Source organism: Vipera ursinii (assembly GCF_947247035.1).
Source record: "Vipera ursinii genome assembly, chromosome: Z".
NCBI lineage: Eukaryota > Metazoa > Chordata > Lepidosauria > Squamata > Viperidae > Vipera > Vipera ursinii.
The window spans coordinates 95,326,163-95,343,230 of NC_139517.1; the positions used below are offsets into that span (position 1 = coordinate 95,326,163).

Genomic DNA, 17,068 nt, shown 5'->3' on the forward strand with positions numbered 1-17,068 from the left:
CAAAATCTGCCACAAAAAAACTGTAAGCATTTAAGTGAAAGGAAAGGAACTAAGCATTGTATAGTCTTTTCTTTATTTTTTCCTTGTGTGATATGAAACAGTTTCATTCATTTATCTGCTACTTTTAGCTATGTTATTAATATCAAATGAACAAAAAGGAGCATACTTAATTGGTGGCTAATAAAACTGTTTATTATGGCAGGGCCAACCATGAAATCTTTCTCTAAGGGCAGCTGTTTTTATTTAATTCTTACAGAATGATGTTTCCTGTGCTGTCTTAGATTCTGGTTGTATTCTGAAAAAAAAATGTATCCATGTTTCTTTCCCAGGAGAAAAAATAATTTCCAAAATTTACTATCATTTTTCCGATACCATCTGTTATGACAGTTTATCTTCCTTACCACCATAATCCATTATTTCTCCATGGTACTCCTCTCTCCACCATCACTAGATTAATAATGATTTTTTGTGTTATTATCCTAGATTTCGCCGTCAGCTCTCAGAACCTTGTAATTCCTTTCCTCCTTTGCCTGCCATACCGCGGGAAGGACGTCCAATATACCAACGCCAGATGTCTGAGCCAAACATCCCTTTCCCACCTCAAGGGTTTAAACAGGAGTACCATGATCCAGTATATGAACATAATGCTATGGTTGGCAATTCAGTCACTCAAAGTTTTCCTCCTCCTCTGATGATTAAACAAGAACCGAGAGATTTTGCATATGATTCAGGTAATCCAAACATATTTTTTCTTCATCTTATGTTCAGTAGGATTTGGTTCATTTGACCAGATTTGATTTATTTTAAAGATTTAAGTCTGTGAAGTTTCACTAGGAACAATATTTCTAGTTAACTTAGGAGCATTCTGTTTTAACACATTAGATTGTTAATGAAAATACAGGTTTTATCATACCAGATTCCTCCATATAAATAAAATAACTTTTTTTCCCCAAATGATCTTGTCATCTGAATTGGAATTCTATCTTTGGAAGAATACCTGTGTTAAGGTACCACAGTCTGTAATGGAACTTTAATATGAATATTTCAGGCTCTTTCCCAGCCTGAATTAAGAACCTGCATTACAAGCATTAAATACCACTATCCCTCCATTTTTAGAGTCAATACTCTGATTTTTAAGTTAATTAACAAAGCAGTAGAGGAACCCTGATCGGTCAAAACACTGAAGATTGAAATAAAGTTTTATTGCATAAATAATTGCATATCAATATAATTATTCACTAATATTTTTATTTATTTGAACTTGAAATTATCTAGAGATTTGGAGACAAAACTGACGATAAATCTAACACATGATTTCTGTAAAATCCCCTCCAATTGATAAACCAACTTTTCATTGATACTAGTTCATTTTTAATAATACTTTACAGTATAATGGGCTACTTTTGGCCCCTTGAAGTAAAAGCTCTGAATATATTTAGTTTTAAGGGAAATTAGTAAGAATATAAGGAAGGATAGTATTTTGTAATTTACATCTCTGATTATTGCCAGATGTAGTTGTAAGATATTTACTCCAATCTTCAGATGTTGGAAGAGTTCTTCTTCCTAGAATCCTATTTCTTTATGAAGAGATTATCATATTGTTGGTCACTTAAAAATTGCTGAGTAAGTGGTAATTGAGGTACTATCGATTCCTGTTAATCGTATCCTATTGCATTTGGTAGGATTTTTATTCCTCTCAGAGAGAAAGAGATTGCAAAAATGTGTTCAGCTTTTTGAAAACATTTCAAGGAAAGAGGCACATTTTTAGGAATCCCCTTTTAATAGCTTACTTGGGCTATTCAGCTGATATGATAACAAAGCTCTTGTTTTTTATATTTTAGCAGGAGGGGTTACTATTTCTTATCCTTAAAGTCTGAACTGAAGCTGATTTATCTTGCCCCTCCCTCATCATTCTGAAAGATTTGGTAAAATAATATATGAACCTCTATTTCCCATGGTCATTGGTTTATATTTTGCCTAAGCATAATTGTTGATTCTTGACTTAATTGTTGATAAAATAGTATTAACTCCTCTGAACTAATCCTCCAAAGCATAAATTAAAGCAGTTCTTTTCTCCCACTGCTCTCCTAGATTAACAGTATATTAAAATCAAAATCTTGTTCTTCTTATCTTGCCTTTCCTACAAGGTTATCAGAGAAGTGAATTGAGTTATCCATTTTCCATTTTATCATTACAGAAGGACTGCTAATGTACCAATCCCTTTTACATTTTTTTTAATCCAGAAGAGATAATCTCTTTCAAGACTAAGGACATGAGCCTTCCTAGTAAAATCTGGATTTCCACTGTTCTTTGCCCATGTGTGCATTGCAAAAATTATCTGGAATAGCAGGCTGAATTTTCTCAGTCAGTTATCTATTCCTCTCTTTCTAATCCATGACCTGATTCAGAATGAATTAACATTAGAAAATCTTGGGGTAGCTAAAACTTGGGTTAGCTTCCCATTCTGAATAATAAGCTGTGAAGGAGACCATTGTGTTAGATGGATCTGTCTCATTGCCCATATATTTGTAGGGAACAAGAGTGCTTTTCATCTTTATAAATATGGCATGTGATTATTCTTTAATACCAATTAAGTTTTGTTTCTTATTCACATCCATTCTTTTAATTTCAAGAGTTGGTCTCTGCTTCTGCAGGACAAAATATTAGGTTAGAATGATTTAGCAGGACAACCAGTAGTCATGAAGAATTCATTTGTGGCCTTAGAGTACTTTTTATGGCTCTAAATTCCTGCATTTAAGTTAGCACATCTGTACCAACATAAAATGCAGTCAATGGTTTGATGCTTTGCCTTGTTCTGCAGAAGTCACCTATCTTTGCTCTAAGAGTACTTTAAATAACTCTTTTGGAAGCATAATGCATTTTGCCATTGAATCATTGATTTTATTATGTTTATGGATGTTTAGGGATAAGTCACACTGAAAAGGAGCTTGCATAATATTACTTTGCTATCTAGATAAAAAATAAAAAAATCTCTTTTGCAAGATCATTACAATAAGATGTTCCTTCTGGGAGATTTTGAGTCTCAACACTACTTATTGCTTTTGAGCTCCATATTCTTACCCATTTTAGAAATCTGCTGAATGAAAACCATTATTATGGAATGATTATAACTCTATTAAAACATGACATTAATTATGACATCGGAAATGGCAGATCAATTAGTTGTAATTGCAGGTATGCAATTTCTATTGCAGAATGTTGAGATAATGGAACATGGAAAGAAATAGAAATGTCAACACAGTAGAAGATGTTTTATTTTTCCACCCATCCTAGGAGCCATGCTGTGGGGATATTTCAGACTACAAAATGAAATAGTAATATCTATTAGAGTACACATTTTTATAGATGCTTTCTAGGTGCACATAATTCTCTGTGGGGAATTATTCTAGGTCACAGAGTCATAGCATCAGAAAGCCATCTAAACTATTGAATTCAATTTTCTTGGCACAAGAATCCAATGTAAATTATCTCTAAATGGATGACTATTGTTTAACCTCTGCAGAACACATTTAGCAAAGGATTGTCCTTGTCAAAATGGTCTCCCATTAGGAAGCAGAATTTTTCTATTTATTTTTCATTTGGTGCCCTACCTTCTGTGGTGATAGAGAAAAGGTCTTTTTCATGACATTCCTTTAGGTATATGAAAAGTATTAGCCCATTTTCTACTTTCTCATCTTTATTAAAATAGTAAGTTTTCCTCATAAGATTTAGGTTTGAGGCCGCTGATTATCCATACAGTCATTTGCTATGCCATTTGCAGTTTCTCTGAATCTTTGTTAAAATGTGGTGACCTGAAATGGATGCAATATTCCAGGTGAGATATGGAACTATTACTTCTTATGGTAATTATATTTCTGGTGATCCATCCAAAAAAATGCATTTACCCTTTTAGGAGATCAGTCTTATTTTTTAAGTGTGGTCTCCCATGAGAAACTAGAGTAGCCACAACATTATATTCTTCTAGAAACAAATTAGAGAGAAACTTATTTGGATGACTTTTAAATTTTAATTAATTGAAAGGACCCCTTACGTTATGTATTTATGAAATTTATGTTGCCATTCATCTTTAAGCAAGTAATTTGGTATTCAAAGGCAGAACAATAAAAACAACCTAAGTACAAGTACAAGGATAATAAATATAAAAACCAAGGCAACTTACACACTATTTTCATTTACAAATTCCCATATGTCAGGCTCTGCTAACAGCCTGGCCCTAATGCCTGTGAGAAAAGCCATTTTTTAAAAAGGCCCAACAGAACTGGACCAGCCCAATGCCCAAAGGAGAAGCTGTTCCACAGGGCAGTTGATGCCCCATAAGAGGCAGAAGCAACTAGAAACTGGCAGTCCTAGAGGAGGGCTTTAAAAGAGTCTACAGTGAAATATGATAACATTTTACTCTGCTTTTAATTTTTGTCATATTATACTGTGGATTTTTCTTATATCCTGGGGTATTGTGAGTGCTATTTATGATCTTCCCAGCTGACTTCCACTCAATGGAGAAAGCTTAACAGTCGTGCAATTCACTTTATCAGGATGATTGACTTAATAACCATGCAAAATAGTTGTAAAACTGGACATGATTCATTTAGCAATGGAAGTTCTTGCCCCAATTGTGATCATAAATCTGTATAACTGTACACTCAATTTTTTTCTTAAATCTCTTAATCCTTCCTTAAATTTTTGCATTTATCTCTTAAATGTCAGTCAATTATTTCCAGACTATTTCTCTAAATTAATCAATTTAAAATTCTTTCAGTTTTCAAGAATATTAGTTATTCCATCTAGTTTTGCATCATCTGGGAGTTTGATAAGCATTCTTCTCTTATCTTTACATCTTAGCCTTTAATTAACTATTTGGACTGACCTTTGTATCAACACACTTTTTGCTTCACTCCAGCTTGATAAGGAGATACTGGTGAATTTTTGAGCATAGTTTTTAGTTAGCCTGTAGATGATTTGTACATAATTAGCTTGGCACTTCAACTATTCTTCCAAAGTGTTAAGCGATGGATTCATGTTTGGCTACATTCTATACATGATCCTTGTCTAGGATGCAAGATTTTGGCCTGAATTAATTTAAGTTTGGAGTATATCATGATCAGCTTAAAGTCAAGCTGGAATCCAGATATTTCAATCATATTGTTTATAGAAAAGAGTAGGACAAAAATTAGAGTGGAATAGGTCTTTTCTATTTATCAGGTGTTTTTTGTTCATTTTTGCCATCTTTACTAAGTAGATGGTATTGTTCCCTTTTTTAAAAACCTTGCTTAGAAAAGCCTTCTTTGTTATTTTTAACATCTTTTGTTAACCCCAGCTTGCTCTGGGCTCTCATTTACTTTATCTTACAGCCAGTTTGATCTCTTTGTTGTCCAATCTGCCCCTCCTTTACTTGATCTTTTTTTTCCTTTTTGATGTTTGCAAGTGTGCTAAACTTTTTGTTTAACCACATTTCCTTCTTTAGAAATATTTGGAATTGTTCCTCTTTCTCTCCCACCCTACCCATTTTAAGGAACTCTCACTAGTTTTGAGCTGCTTGAAAATTGCTTTTATTTATTAAAATTTGGGTGGGGATTAGCCTAGGGTAACTTCATTTATTTTTCATTTTCTTAAAAATTAATATTTCAGAATTAAATGATAGTACTCTCCTCAATTCCCGCAAAATTTCCATTCTTTTTATTGTTTGTAATTTAGTAGATGGATATTCTTTAGCTGAAAATAACTCATTTAAAACACTAGTTTTTAAACAAACAAGATCCTCATAAGTAGTAGTAATTTTTATTATGATCACAGACTAACATTACAAATAAGAAGCATTAAAAATAAAAAAGACAAGATAGTATCTAAGATTGTCAGTGGGCAGTCAAAGTCTGCCTAATGTTGCAGACAGTGTAACAAAATTTAGTTACATTTAAAGAGACTACGTTCGACTGATTGGATAACCATTGTACAGTATAGTTGGTCATGGATGTACTTTCGATAGCTCCTTGTCCATAGGGGCACAGTCTCAGCTCATATGGGATTTTGTTATCTTGGTCCTCCAAGAAATCCCATATCAGTTATTGTGTTATTTCAGAGGCACTTAGAACGTTAAATTATTGTTACTGATTGACAGTTGGTTAATTGATATTTTTTATTATTATTCCACAAATAATTATATGGTATGCAACAGATTTACCTTTAAGAACAAGTAATTATAATTTAATATAAACACTGTTTCATAAAAAGTGATAGAGCTATCAACTTTGTAAAATCTTTATGAAACAAAGTGACTAAATAACAAATATTTTAAGAGTAATATGCCAGAATGCCACCTATTGAATATATACTATTGAGTAAATAAAAGGATGCAAGTCTGTGTGTTTGTAAGTAAAATCAAATATATGCCAGTGAAAAATAAGGTACAACAGAAGATAAAACTGAGAAGACAAAATAAAATTGTATATTAATAGAATCATAAAATTAAGAAAATATTTTCCACTTTAGCGCAAGGGCAGTTGAAAGAAATTTTGAGCCTCTCATGGTGTTTTTAGGCTCTTGGTCTGATGACAACAAACAAATAAGATTTAATTTAATTTAATTTTATTAAATTTATATACCACCCTTTCCCGAAGGACTCAGGGCAGTTTACAGGGTATTTAAAATCAAACAGTACAAAATACAAAAGTTAAAAAACAATTTAAAAAGATTAAATTATCCCTTAACTAAAAACCTCAGTTAAAAATTCTCAGCTTGGGCCGGAGAGCTCAAAGAGCCAGGTCTTCAGCTCCCGGCGGAATGAACGAAGGTCAGGGGCGGTCCTAAGCTCCATGGGCAGCTGGTTCCAGAGGGCAGGCGCACCCACAGAGAAGGCCCTCTCCCTGGGTGTTATCCGCCGGCAATCTTTTACTGGCGGCACCCTGAGAAGACCCTCCCAGTGGGAGCACACTGGACAAGGGGAGTTTGATGCTGGCAGGAGGTGTTCCCTCAAATATCCCGGACCCAAGCCATTTAGGGCTTTATAGGTCATCACCAGCACCTTGAATCTCACCCGAAGGGAAACCGGAAGCCAATGCAGCTCATGGAGTAGAGGTGTTACATGGGAGTATCGGGAGGCCCCCATCACAACTCACATGGCCGCATTCTGCACCAGTTGAAGCCTCCGGGTGATCTCCAAGGGCAGCCCCATGTAGAGAGCGTTGCAGTAGTCTAAACGGGAGGTCACGAGTGCATGAGTGACTGTGCGTAGGGCATCTCGGTCCAGGTAGGGTCGCAACTGGTGCACCAGGCAAACCTGGGCAAAAGCCCCCCTGGTCACGGCACCTATATGGTCTTCAAAATTAAGCCGTGAATCCAGGAGGATGCCCAAGTTGCAAGCCCTATCAATGGGGGGTAACACCTCACCCCCCATCGTTAAAGGTGGAATGAACGGGTTAGTCCGAGATGCCGATATGCACAGCCACTCGGTCTTGGCAGGATTGAGACGAAGCCTGTTTCTCCCCATCCAGACCTGGACCGCCTCCAGGCAACGGGACATCATGGCGGGGCATCGCTGGGTTGGTTCAGGGTGGAAAGAAAGAGTTGGGTATCATCAGCATACTGATGATACCCCACCCCAAAACCACGAATGACCTCACCCAGTGGCTTCATATAGATGTTGAACAGGAGGGGAGAGAGAACCGACCCCTGAGGAACTCCACAAACGAGAGGCCTCAGGGCGGATCTCTGCCCTCCTGTCAACACTAACTGCGAACGACCCAGGAGATAGGTGGAGAACCACCGTAAAACGGTGCCTCCCACTCCCAACCCCCTGAGGCGTCGCAGTAGGATACCATGGTCGATGGTATTGAAAGCCGCTGAGAGATCTAATAGGACTAGGACAGAGGAGCAACCCCTGTCCCGAGCCCGCCAGAGATCATTCACCAGCGTGACCAATGCCGTCTCCGTGCTGTGCCCAGGCCTGAAACCCGATTGGTACGGGTCCAGATAATCAGTTTCCTCCAGGAACAGAGGAAGCTGATGCGCCACCACGCTCTCAACAACCTTCGCCAGAAAGCGAAGGTTGGAGACTGGACGATAGTTATTTAAAACAGCCGGGTCCAGGGCAGGCTTTTTGAGCAGGGGTCTCACCACCGCCTCCTTCAAGGCGGCAGGGAAGATACCCTCCTTCAAAGAAGCAGTTATTACTGCCTGGAACCAGCCTTGTGCCCCTCCCGGGCCGCATAAACCAGCCAGGAGGGGCACGGATCCAACAAACAGGTGGTGGAGCTCAGCCTCCCCATGATCCTGTCCACATCATCAGGGGAAACAGGATCAAACTCAGTCCAGATAACATGCTCAAGACCATCCGATTCCTCCACGTCAGACTCCGCCCAGTCAGAGTCCAAACCGGCCTGGATCTGAGCGATTTTGTCTGTCAGATGATGACTAAACTCCTCGGCCCATCCCTGCAAGGGATCCTCCCTCACCTCCTGGTTAAGAAGGGAGCGAGTCACCCTAAACAGGGCGGCCAAGCGATTATCTGCGGACGCGATGAGGGCAGCGAAGTAATTAGCCCTCGCCGTCCTCATCGCAGCAAGATAAGACCTTATAAAGGTTCTTAACTGCAATCGGTCAGATTCAGAACGGCCGGACCTCCAACCGCTCTCTAGACCCCGTCTCCGACGCTTCATCTCCCGGAGCTCCACAGAAAACCATGGAGCCCAACGGGATCTGCACTGGGTCAGAGGTCGCAAGGGTACAACACAGTTGAGTGCCTCAGTGGCCGCCCTTTCCCAGGCATCCACCAAGGCATCAGCTGGGCTGTGATGGCAGAAGGGAATTATTTTGGCAGATGAGAGTATAAGGGTGGAACTGGGTTTACCATAGAAAGAATATGTTCTTCCAGAACAGAATTTAGAGGGATTGTTAATATATCTTCCCTTAAGTAATAGAGGGTGAGATATTACAGGAGCTAAAGAAAGTTCTGTGGTATGATGCACAAATATAATGAATAGTTTCCCAACATGAAAGGTCTCCTATTTATACAGTCTACTGCCAGGTACAATTAGCTAATCTGTCCTTTTCTACCGGAGAGCTTTATCAAATTCACACTGCCATACTACTTTCTTTTGAAAGCCTTAGGACAAGAAGACCATTCCTGAAAAATCTTACTGGCATAAGTCACATTGGTCCTAGAAGTGGGTGATTTAATACATAAAATATTGTTACATAATCTAGTCTCCACCTTTTTAATATTTTCCCTTCTGTTGAATTATAGATTACAATTTGGCAATTTGTGGAGTTCACATTAAAGAGGAACCTAGTATTTCAAATTGTCCATTCTTGTACAACAGTGATAGTTCCCTTGCATACAAGTGGTGTTATAAGTTTGGTCCTAGTATCACAAGACTTATTCTGTCTGGAAAGGAATTTGACATCTGATCTATGATGTAAATCACATTATTGGGAAGAGATTTTAAAAATCTAGGTATTTTTTTTTCCTTTTCAACAAATGGAAAGGAAACACTCAGAAGGTGGAAGCAGATCTACAAATATTTTTGAATAAAGGCAAAACAAAAATGGGTATGGTGTCTTAGACATATTTGATTAAATCAATGTAAAATGACTTTGAAAGAACTTCCAGAGAAGAATTGTTTCTAGGATTCTATAAAGTTTTGCCTCAAGTTTTAAATTGGCAGGCTATTTAATCCTACAATAACTAAGAGGAAGTAACATAGGGATCCCTGGGGCATTCTTGGCTTTCTGTATTGATGATATAGGATTTTTTCTTTCTTTCTTATATTAGGCATCTTGATCTAGATCAGCCCAATGTATAAGGGACAAATAATTTAAAGGACAGATTTTTTGCATTTGCTTTTATATCTAGTGAATGCAGTCTAGAATGAGTACTATATCATAAGAATGTATTATTTCCTGCCTTTGAAAGAATATTTTATACCTATATCCTCCAATCTTTTCCATTCCTCCATCTGTGTATAAAAATGAAACAAGTGTTGTTAAAACTACATTTTTATGTAATTATAATTTAATACATCACATCACAGCAGCAATAGCTCCAAAAGATTGTCTTTCCTTGGTTTTATTTCTTCTCTCTCTTCCCCAAAGGAATACATAAAATATCCTCTGAATCTACAGTTACAGTAAGTGGCATTGGCTAATGATTTGATTTGAGAATTGAGAATACAGTCTGGATTTACTCTTTGTGCATTAATGCAGGTCAAATGGACATCAGCTGAATTTTCAATCAGTAATGGAAGGCTGAAGATTGTCTTAAACCAATCGCATCAGCCTTACCCAAGTCTGACTGATCCCTAGAGACTATACCCAGTAAGCAAAGCTTTTATATGAATGGAGCCTGAAGTTTCATTCATAAAATGGATGCTGAAGGGGGAAAGGGGTGGGGGGGAGAGTGATGGGAGAAATACACTGGAATGTCCATTTATATAAAGCTGAAGGGTGTAGTATTCCATCAGCTGCTACTCCTGCCTGTTGACTTGAAACAATGATTAATATGTGCTGGCCTCCTCAGTGTGTAACTTGACACCGTTTATGTGGCCTTGGCATGTTTCTAAGGTATAGTGAATGAAAAGGCTACATGAGCCAATCAGAAACATAAACAGGAACTGGTTGGTCTGAATTCCATTCAAATATGTCACTATAGCCCAGCAGTGTTTGCAGAACTTAATTTTTTTATAGACAGAGAACAGGGTGGAGAAAGAGGCTAAAGCACAGATGTTGATGTTTATTTCCAGCCAAAGATCACAAAACAGAGTGAAAAATGGTATGTGTGTGCACTCATTTATGTGCACTTCTTTATAAAAAAAGCAAGCTAGTCTACACATCACTTAAAACTAATGCCATACGATTGAAATAAATACATAAAAATAGGCACTTTGGAGAGCTTTTTTTTGCGTTACAAACACATTTGTCTTTTTTGATTCTGCAACCCTCTGTAACAAATAACCATTTGTTAAAGGAGGCTGGCTGTTGCCTGATGTGTTTTCTGAAAACCGGATGTCATGACAATGCCAGAATAAACCAGCAGTTTGCTATAGAAAGCAATCTGGTGTACTTCAGGGAGGAAAACTGTAGGTTTTATTTGCGTGTGTTTTAGTTTCTTTTGGAATGACTGTGGACAAATTAGATTAGAATTTAAAGGTTGTTGCCAGATGAGAGGTTGGGTTTAAGTTTTTTTCCACTAAGATGCCTGGATTTTGTATTTTGTATCTGCCATAATGTGATGTTTCTGTTATGCTGAATTTTAATTTTTAATGTAATTTTACAAAGACCATTTATTTTTCTTTCGTTTGGCATCCTGCTTTAATATGGTCATGCTCTCCCTGTTCAAATATAGGGAAAATAGTTTACAAATACTTTACATTGAGAAATATTTTTAAAGGGGAAGAATTGAAGGATAATTATATTTAAGTTTGTTCCAGTAAAATTCCATGAATGAAATAGGGAGATTACTTGACAGAATTTTGGCTGGAAAATGCCTTCAAGTGTCAGTGATGGTTGTCTAAGGAGCAAATACGTGTTGCAAATTACTAGTTATTTTTATTTTAATTGGAAATGAAATATAGATTGTTTTGTGGAGGATTTGCTACCTAGTTTTACAATACAATTATATTTTTCTGCATTGTTTTTTATATTCTTAAATTCTGGACTTTTTGCCCATGTTCCTAAAGAATGCCCCATATCTTTAGACCACTAAAGCTCAGTATTGCTTATTCTGATGTGTTGTTTTCCAAGCCTTTCTACAGTTCTTGAAGTTGTTCTGAAACATGTAGATTTTCTATAGAATTAAGAGTTACTACTCGCTTTCAAAAACTAATGGACATTGTTATATCTGCTTTTCTGCCTTCTATACAATGGGCAAAGCAAACACACCATAAAATAATAGAGAAGACAACAGGATTTTTGCAACAGCTGCCAAACTACTTTTCCAGGAAACAGATTTAACAAGAGTCAATTAACTTTATAGATTATAAATACATCATATGGATATTCCTTTTTTAAAAAATGCTTCTATCAAGATAGTCACTGATCTAAATCATATTTTTTCAGCATAGCTCAAATGGTACACCAGATAAGGTAAAGCTTTATTTTAATATTGCAGATTAGAACCATTTTCATAAAACTGGTCAGAGAAAAAGCTGTGGTAAAATTGTTGTGGCACTTATCAGATCCAATTCTGAGGATTAAGAACATGCTGTCATCATGCTGTTCTTGACATATTTGAGTGGTATATTAAGCCTGTCAGTAAATAAAACCTGGAAAGAACTTTGTTTGCATTACAACAATGGAAGCAATTCTTTTGTCCTAATGCCATTAAGGGAGAGACAATTTAGCATACTCTGAAATCCTAACAATAAATATTAGCATCGGAATTACTTATTACATCTTGCAATCAGGCAGTTTCCTTTATACAGCTGTGCATCTATTGGAACTATATGCTACATCTCATTTTACATATGTTCTGTAAATGCAAGATTGTTATGTTCTCAGCATATGTGGCTTGAGAAGATTGCTGTGGTTCAACTCTACTTAATGGGACCTGTGTACTGTATGTAGTTTTCTTTGATCTGAGGCATCTAATGTAACAATTTATGTCCTCAAGCTAAGAGTATGATTAGGGTCATTGTTATTTTCAGGAACCCTTTAAACAAATTTTCAAAGAAGGCCTGCCTGCAAAGAAGGAACAAATATCTAAAGTTCTGTGTTTGATACAGAGAACTAGCAGATCACCTGATTTTTTTGAAAGGGTATAGAGTAAGGATGGAGACTTCTTATATTCCTCTGCTAACCTACCTTGTTCCCTATTGGCTGTCTCTCTAGTATGTAAACATATCTATACATTAGCTGCCTCATTCTCTGGTGCTCTAGTTCTATAGTTGGAGATGATCCTTATACTTGGAGACAAGTCCTCCAACAGTGAATCCACACTGTATAAATGTTCTGGAACTCATAATTAAGGGAAAAAGAGAACACATTGCAGATAAGAACAAAAATCATATTTGTCAACTCTGGCTGAGAAAGGCTTTGCAATACTGGAAGGCAGTATTGCATACATGCTTTGTAATACTGGGAGACTGCAACTATTTTAAAATACTGGAGTTCAACTGCTAGAATTCCTCAGCCTCCAGTTTAAGTTCACATATTCTAAAGTTGGTGCGGCTGAGGAATCCTGATTGAAGAGAAGGATTTCCACTGCAAATGTTGTAGTTGGATATATTTGAATTTACTTTAATTTACTTTAACAAAGGAAATTTGTTAAAGTAAAACTTAAAGTTTAACTTAAATTTTAACTTAAAAATTAACTTAAATTTTGTTACATAAACAAAGTCCTCCTTCCACTTCTGAGAATGTAAATTGCTCACTGCATGTGTATCTGCCCATTGATTTAATAATGTTTCAATCATTGCTGGACTGAAACAAAGGGATTGATGGTTAAGAGCAAGAGTCAGTCAGGATTGGGATTATTTCGGTTTGTCCATGTTTTCTCCTCATTGGACCTTTGGCTATTCCCTTCCTCATGTCCCATAAAACTTTGTGGAAACTGCATTGATAATGATGCTGGAATGCTTATTTTAAAGTACTGTGATTGATTTTGTTTGTTTTAAGGAAACAAACACTATTTTATTAATGAATATTATTTGTGGTTCTTGTTGTATACTGAATGCTGCTTCTGTTTATAGTTTGTTTTATTGTTTTTTCATCTATATGAAGTGAGAAAGCATACCATGAATACTCAGGTAAACTTGCTAATACTAGCATCAACATTTCATTTTAGGGAGTGTTTTTCATCATACGTAGAGGAACATGATAATAAAGTTAGAACTACTTATATGTGCTATAGCTTGGCATTTCCCCACCTTACCAACTTTAAGATGTATGGACATCGATACCCAGAATTCCTCAGTCTGTATGCTGGCTGAGGAATTCTGGGAATTGCAGTCCACACATCTTGAAGTTGATAAAGTTGAAAAACACTAAGCTGTTCTATAGTACTAACTTTGGATGCAATAGTTCTGACCCATCTGTTTTGTTTCAAGTGTTATGATCAAATCTGCTCTTTTTATTCTTCCCCCTTTCTTTCAAAAAGGCCATCAACTTTCAAAATATACACAGTGACACAGTTTTTTTAATCATTATCTACCAGTGCAAGTTCACTAGTTAAATTATTGCTAAATATTAGTCAAACATTTAGCACAATTTAAAACTGCAATGTTAAATTTCATTTGTTGGTCTTTTTATTAGATAAACTAGAAATGAAAGCAGCAGGGAATTTAATTGGCAGTATTTTTTTCTGGTTAAGTCATTACTTTGATGAACTTCAGAGCAATGTTTATGGCTCCTAATTAACCATGATAGTCATTTGATTGAATAATCACTTTGGAAATGTTTCTAAAATTTGATTAGAGCTTGACCCATTCTGATAGTCATAAATTAACCAACAGCACTTTTAGAATCATAAGGCTTTAGGTCTTTGGGGGAAAAAAAACATCAAAACAGGAGAGTCTTCTTTTCAAATCTTAGTGTAGTGTTTAATCATATGACTATGTTAAATATGAAGTGATGGATAGCATGAAGACTGCTAACATGTCAATTGCAATATTAAAAATTTAAACATTTGGACTACAGGTTCCATCATCAATAATCAGATTGCTCACTGCCCATGCAGGTAGTTCTCAACTTATGATCACAACTGGGATCTGAACTTCTGTCACTAAATGAGACAGCCATTCTCTGCTTTGTGACCTTTTTTGACACTGTCATTAAATGAATTTGGCTTTCCCATTGACTTTGGTATCGGAAGCTGGATAGGAAGATTGCAAATGGAGATGATGTCATCCTGGATGCTGCAACTATTATAAATACACCCCAGTGGTCATTTTGAATCACATGATTGTGGAAATGCTGCAATGGTAGTAAGTATAAAAAGTGGTCATAGCTCACTTTTTTTCAATTCCATCACAATTTCAAATGATTACTAAAGGAATGGTCATAAGTTGAGGAACACCTGTACAGACTGTGCTTTCAAAAACAAGACATTGAAAAGGGGAGGAGAATAGAGATGTACCCTGTGCATTTAGATATTTTTTTATATCAAAGGTATTGCTAAAGATGTGCAGATATGATCAAGAACTCTATATACTATATGTTCTTGGTGCCTTACAAAGCCTTCACACTGCAGAAATTTAACACATGGTCATTTTCTTTCAAGAAATAAATGGATCCAAGACAGAAACAGTGATTAGAGCTTCTATGTACTCTTGATTCAGTGATACGTAGTAAAATTTATTCTATAGGTTTTTTTAATCTCAGTATGATTATTCTGCCCCTTCTTTTCTTTTTTCTTGGGCATACTGTGATGTTTAACACCCTCCTGGTAAAAATAGGGATTGCATACCAGGATATGGAATCAGGATTTGATTTGACAAATAGAGGTGGGGAAGGCATTCTGGTGCTTTAACACTTCTCTCCATTATCCTGCTTACATACTGTATTTTATAATAAAACTAATCTTGTGCTACATGCAAAGCTACAAATGCTTGAGTAATATGAGATCATAGCTAGAGCAAACATTCTATATTATGTTGTTAATGTTGATATGAAGTTACATGTTCCATTCTTCTAGTAGTATCTACTATTAGTTTGAAGTTTGAGGTGGGAAACACAACCCCAAAAGCTATCATAACACAGGTAAGTTTGCTTAAATGTTACACGGATGGAAGAAAGAATTGCTGTTGTTAATGGGAGGACTGATTGCATTTACAGTATTCTGCTTTGCACTGTTAGTATTTTTAACTGACTTAAAAAAATCTTTTAAGTATCGCAAGTCTAATGTAACAGATATAGTTTATAGTAAAAAAAAAAGAATAAAGATATGTGGAATAAGGAAACAGATAGATGCTCTTATTCTTATTAGTGGCTACACTCACTTAGTGAATTTGTTGTAAAATCTTATTTTCTTTTCCCTCTCCTTGATACATATCACTAGTCAGTGAGCAGTGAAATTGGGGATTGCATTTTGGAAAAGGACTGCACACCACACTGAGTAAATTACTTTTGGTCCTTTTGCTATTTGTTGTTGTTCTTTAATTCTTCAGAGATAATTTAAGAAAAAATGTGATAGTATAGCAAACTACATTTTGCTTGTCAGAATGTTAAGATTAAAATTCTATAATAATACATGCAAAGAGTTTGCTATGGAATTGAAACTTAAGAATAAAATTCATATCCTTCAGAAAAGCTGCAAGTATTGGGCACAAAATGTGTGTTGAAACTGCTGGCCTAGAAATCAGGAGACTGAATTCTAGTCCTACCTTAGCCCAATCCACCTCACAGGGTTGTTGTTAGGAAAATAGGAGAAAGGATCATTAAATGTTTTTCTCTGCCTTGAATTACTTATAAAGTAATTAAAGATAAAGATTTATTTGGTAAAAATCTAATAAGTAGATAATTAAAAGTTATGCCAATAGAGAAACAAACTGCTTGAGTAATTTACTAATCTTGAGTAAATTACTGGTTTACTTAAGAATAAATCTTATATTCCAAACTTCTTGGAATATTTGGGGACTAGCTGAAATTAAATAATAGGAAGGCATCTGGCTTTGAAATGTAAGTTCCCAACACCCACATTATATGTTAAATGGGGAAATTATATAAATTGTATAAACAAATAATAAACATATGACAATTGTATTAATTTTACTTCCACTACCAATTACCTATTTCACATTTAAATCACCAAACAACAGCAATAAAAAGCTCCAAGAAACAAGAGGGTGTGGAAAAACCTTGGCAAGGTAGACATAATTTCTCCTTATCTCCACTTCTATTAGAGCAAACAAATAAAAGGAAAATATTTGGTGTTTGAACAAACGTGGTGTTTGAACAAACTTTCCCAATGCAATAATACTCAGAGTATTAAATGTGTTTGAGAACTCCATTATGTATTCTGGTTATATTGATTGAACATCAGAATAAAATAATATAAACTTACGCATAAGTCTGATGTTTCATTGAAGTTTGATGGAGTGGCTGATTATGTTAGATGATTGGT

The 17,068-nt window shown here is 36.0% G+C and overlaps 1 protein-coding gene across 7 annotated transcripts in view; it reads left to right on the top strand.

Moving 5' to 3' along the window:
- ETV1 (ETS variant transcription factor 1) overlaps positions 1-17,068 on the top strand; it is a gene marked incomplete at both ends in the record, with an annotated part of 93,864 nt that overhangs the window by 65,188 nt on the left and 11,608 nt on the right. For all 7 annotated transcript variants that reach the window (XM_083378052.1, XM_083378047.1, XM_083378046.1 and 4 more), the window contains one exon: positions 484-731. In XM_083378052.1, coding sequence (XP_083234178.1) covers positions 484-731 — 248 coding nt within the window. The remainder of the gene's footprint in view (positions 1-483; positions 732-17,068) is intronic.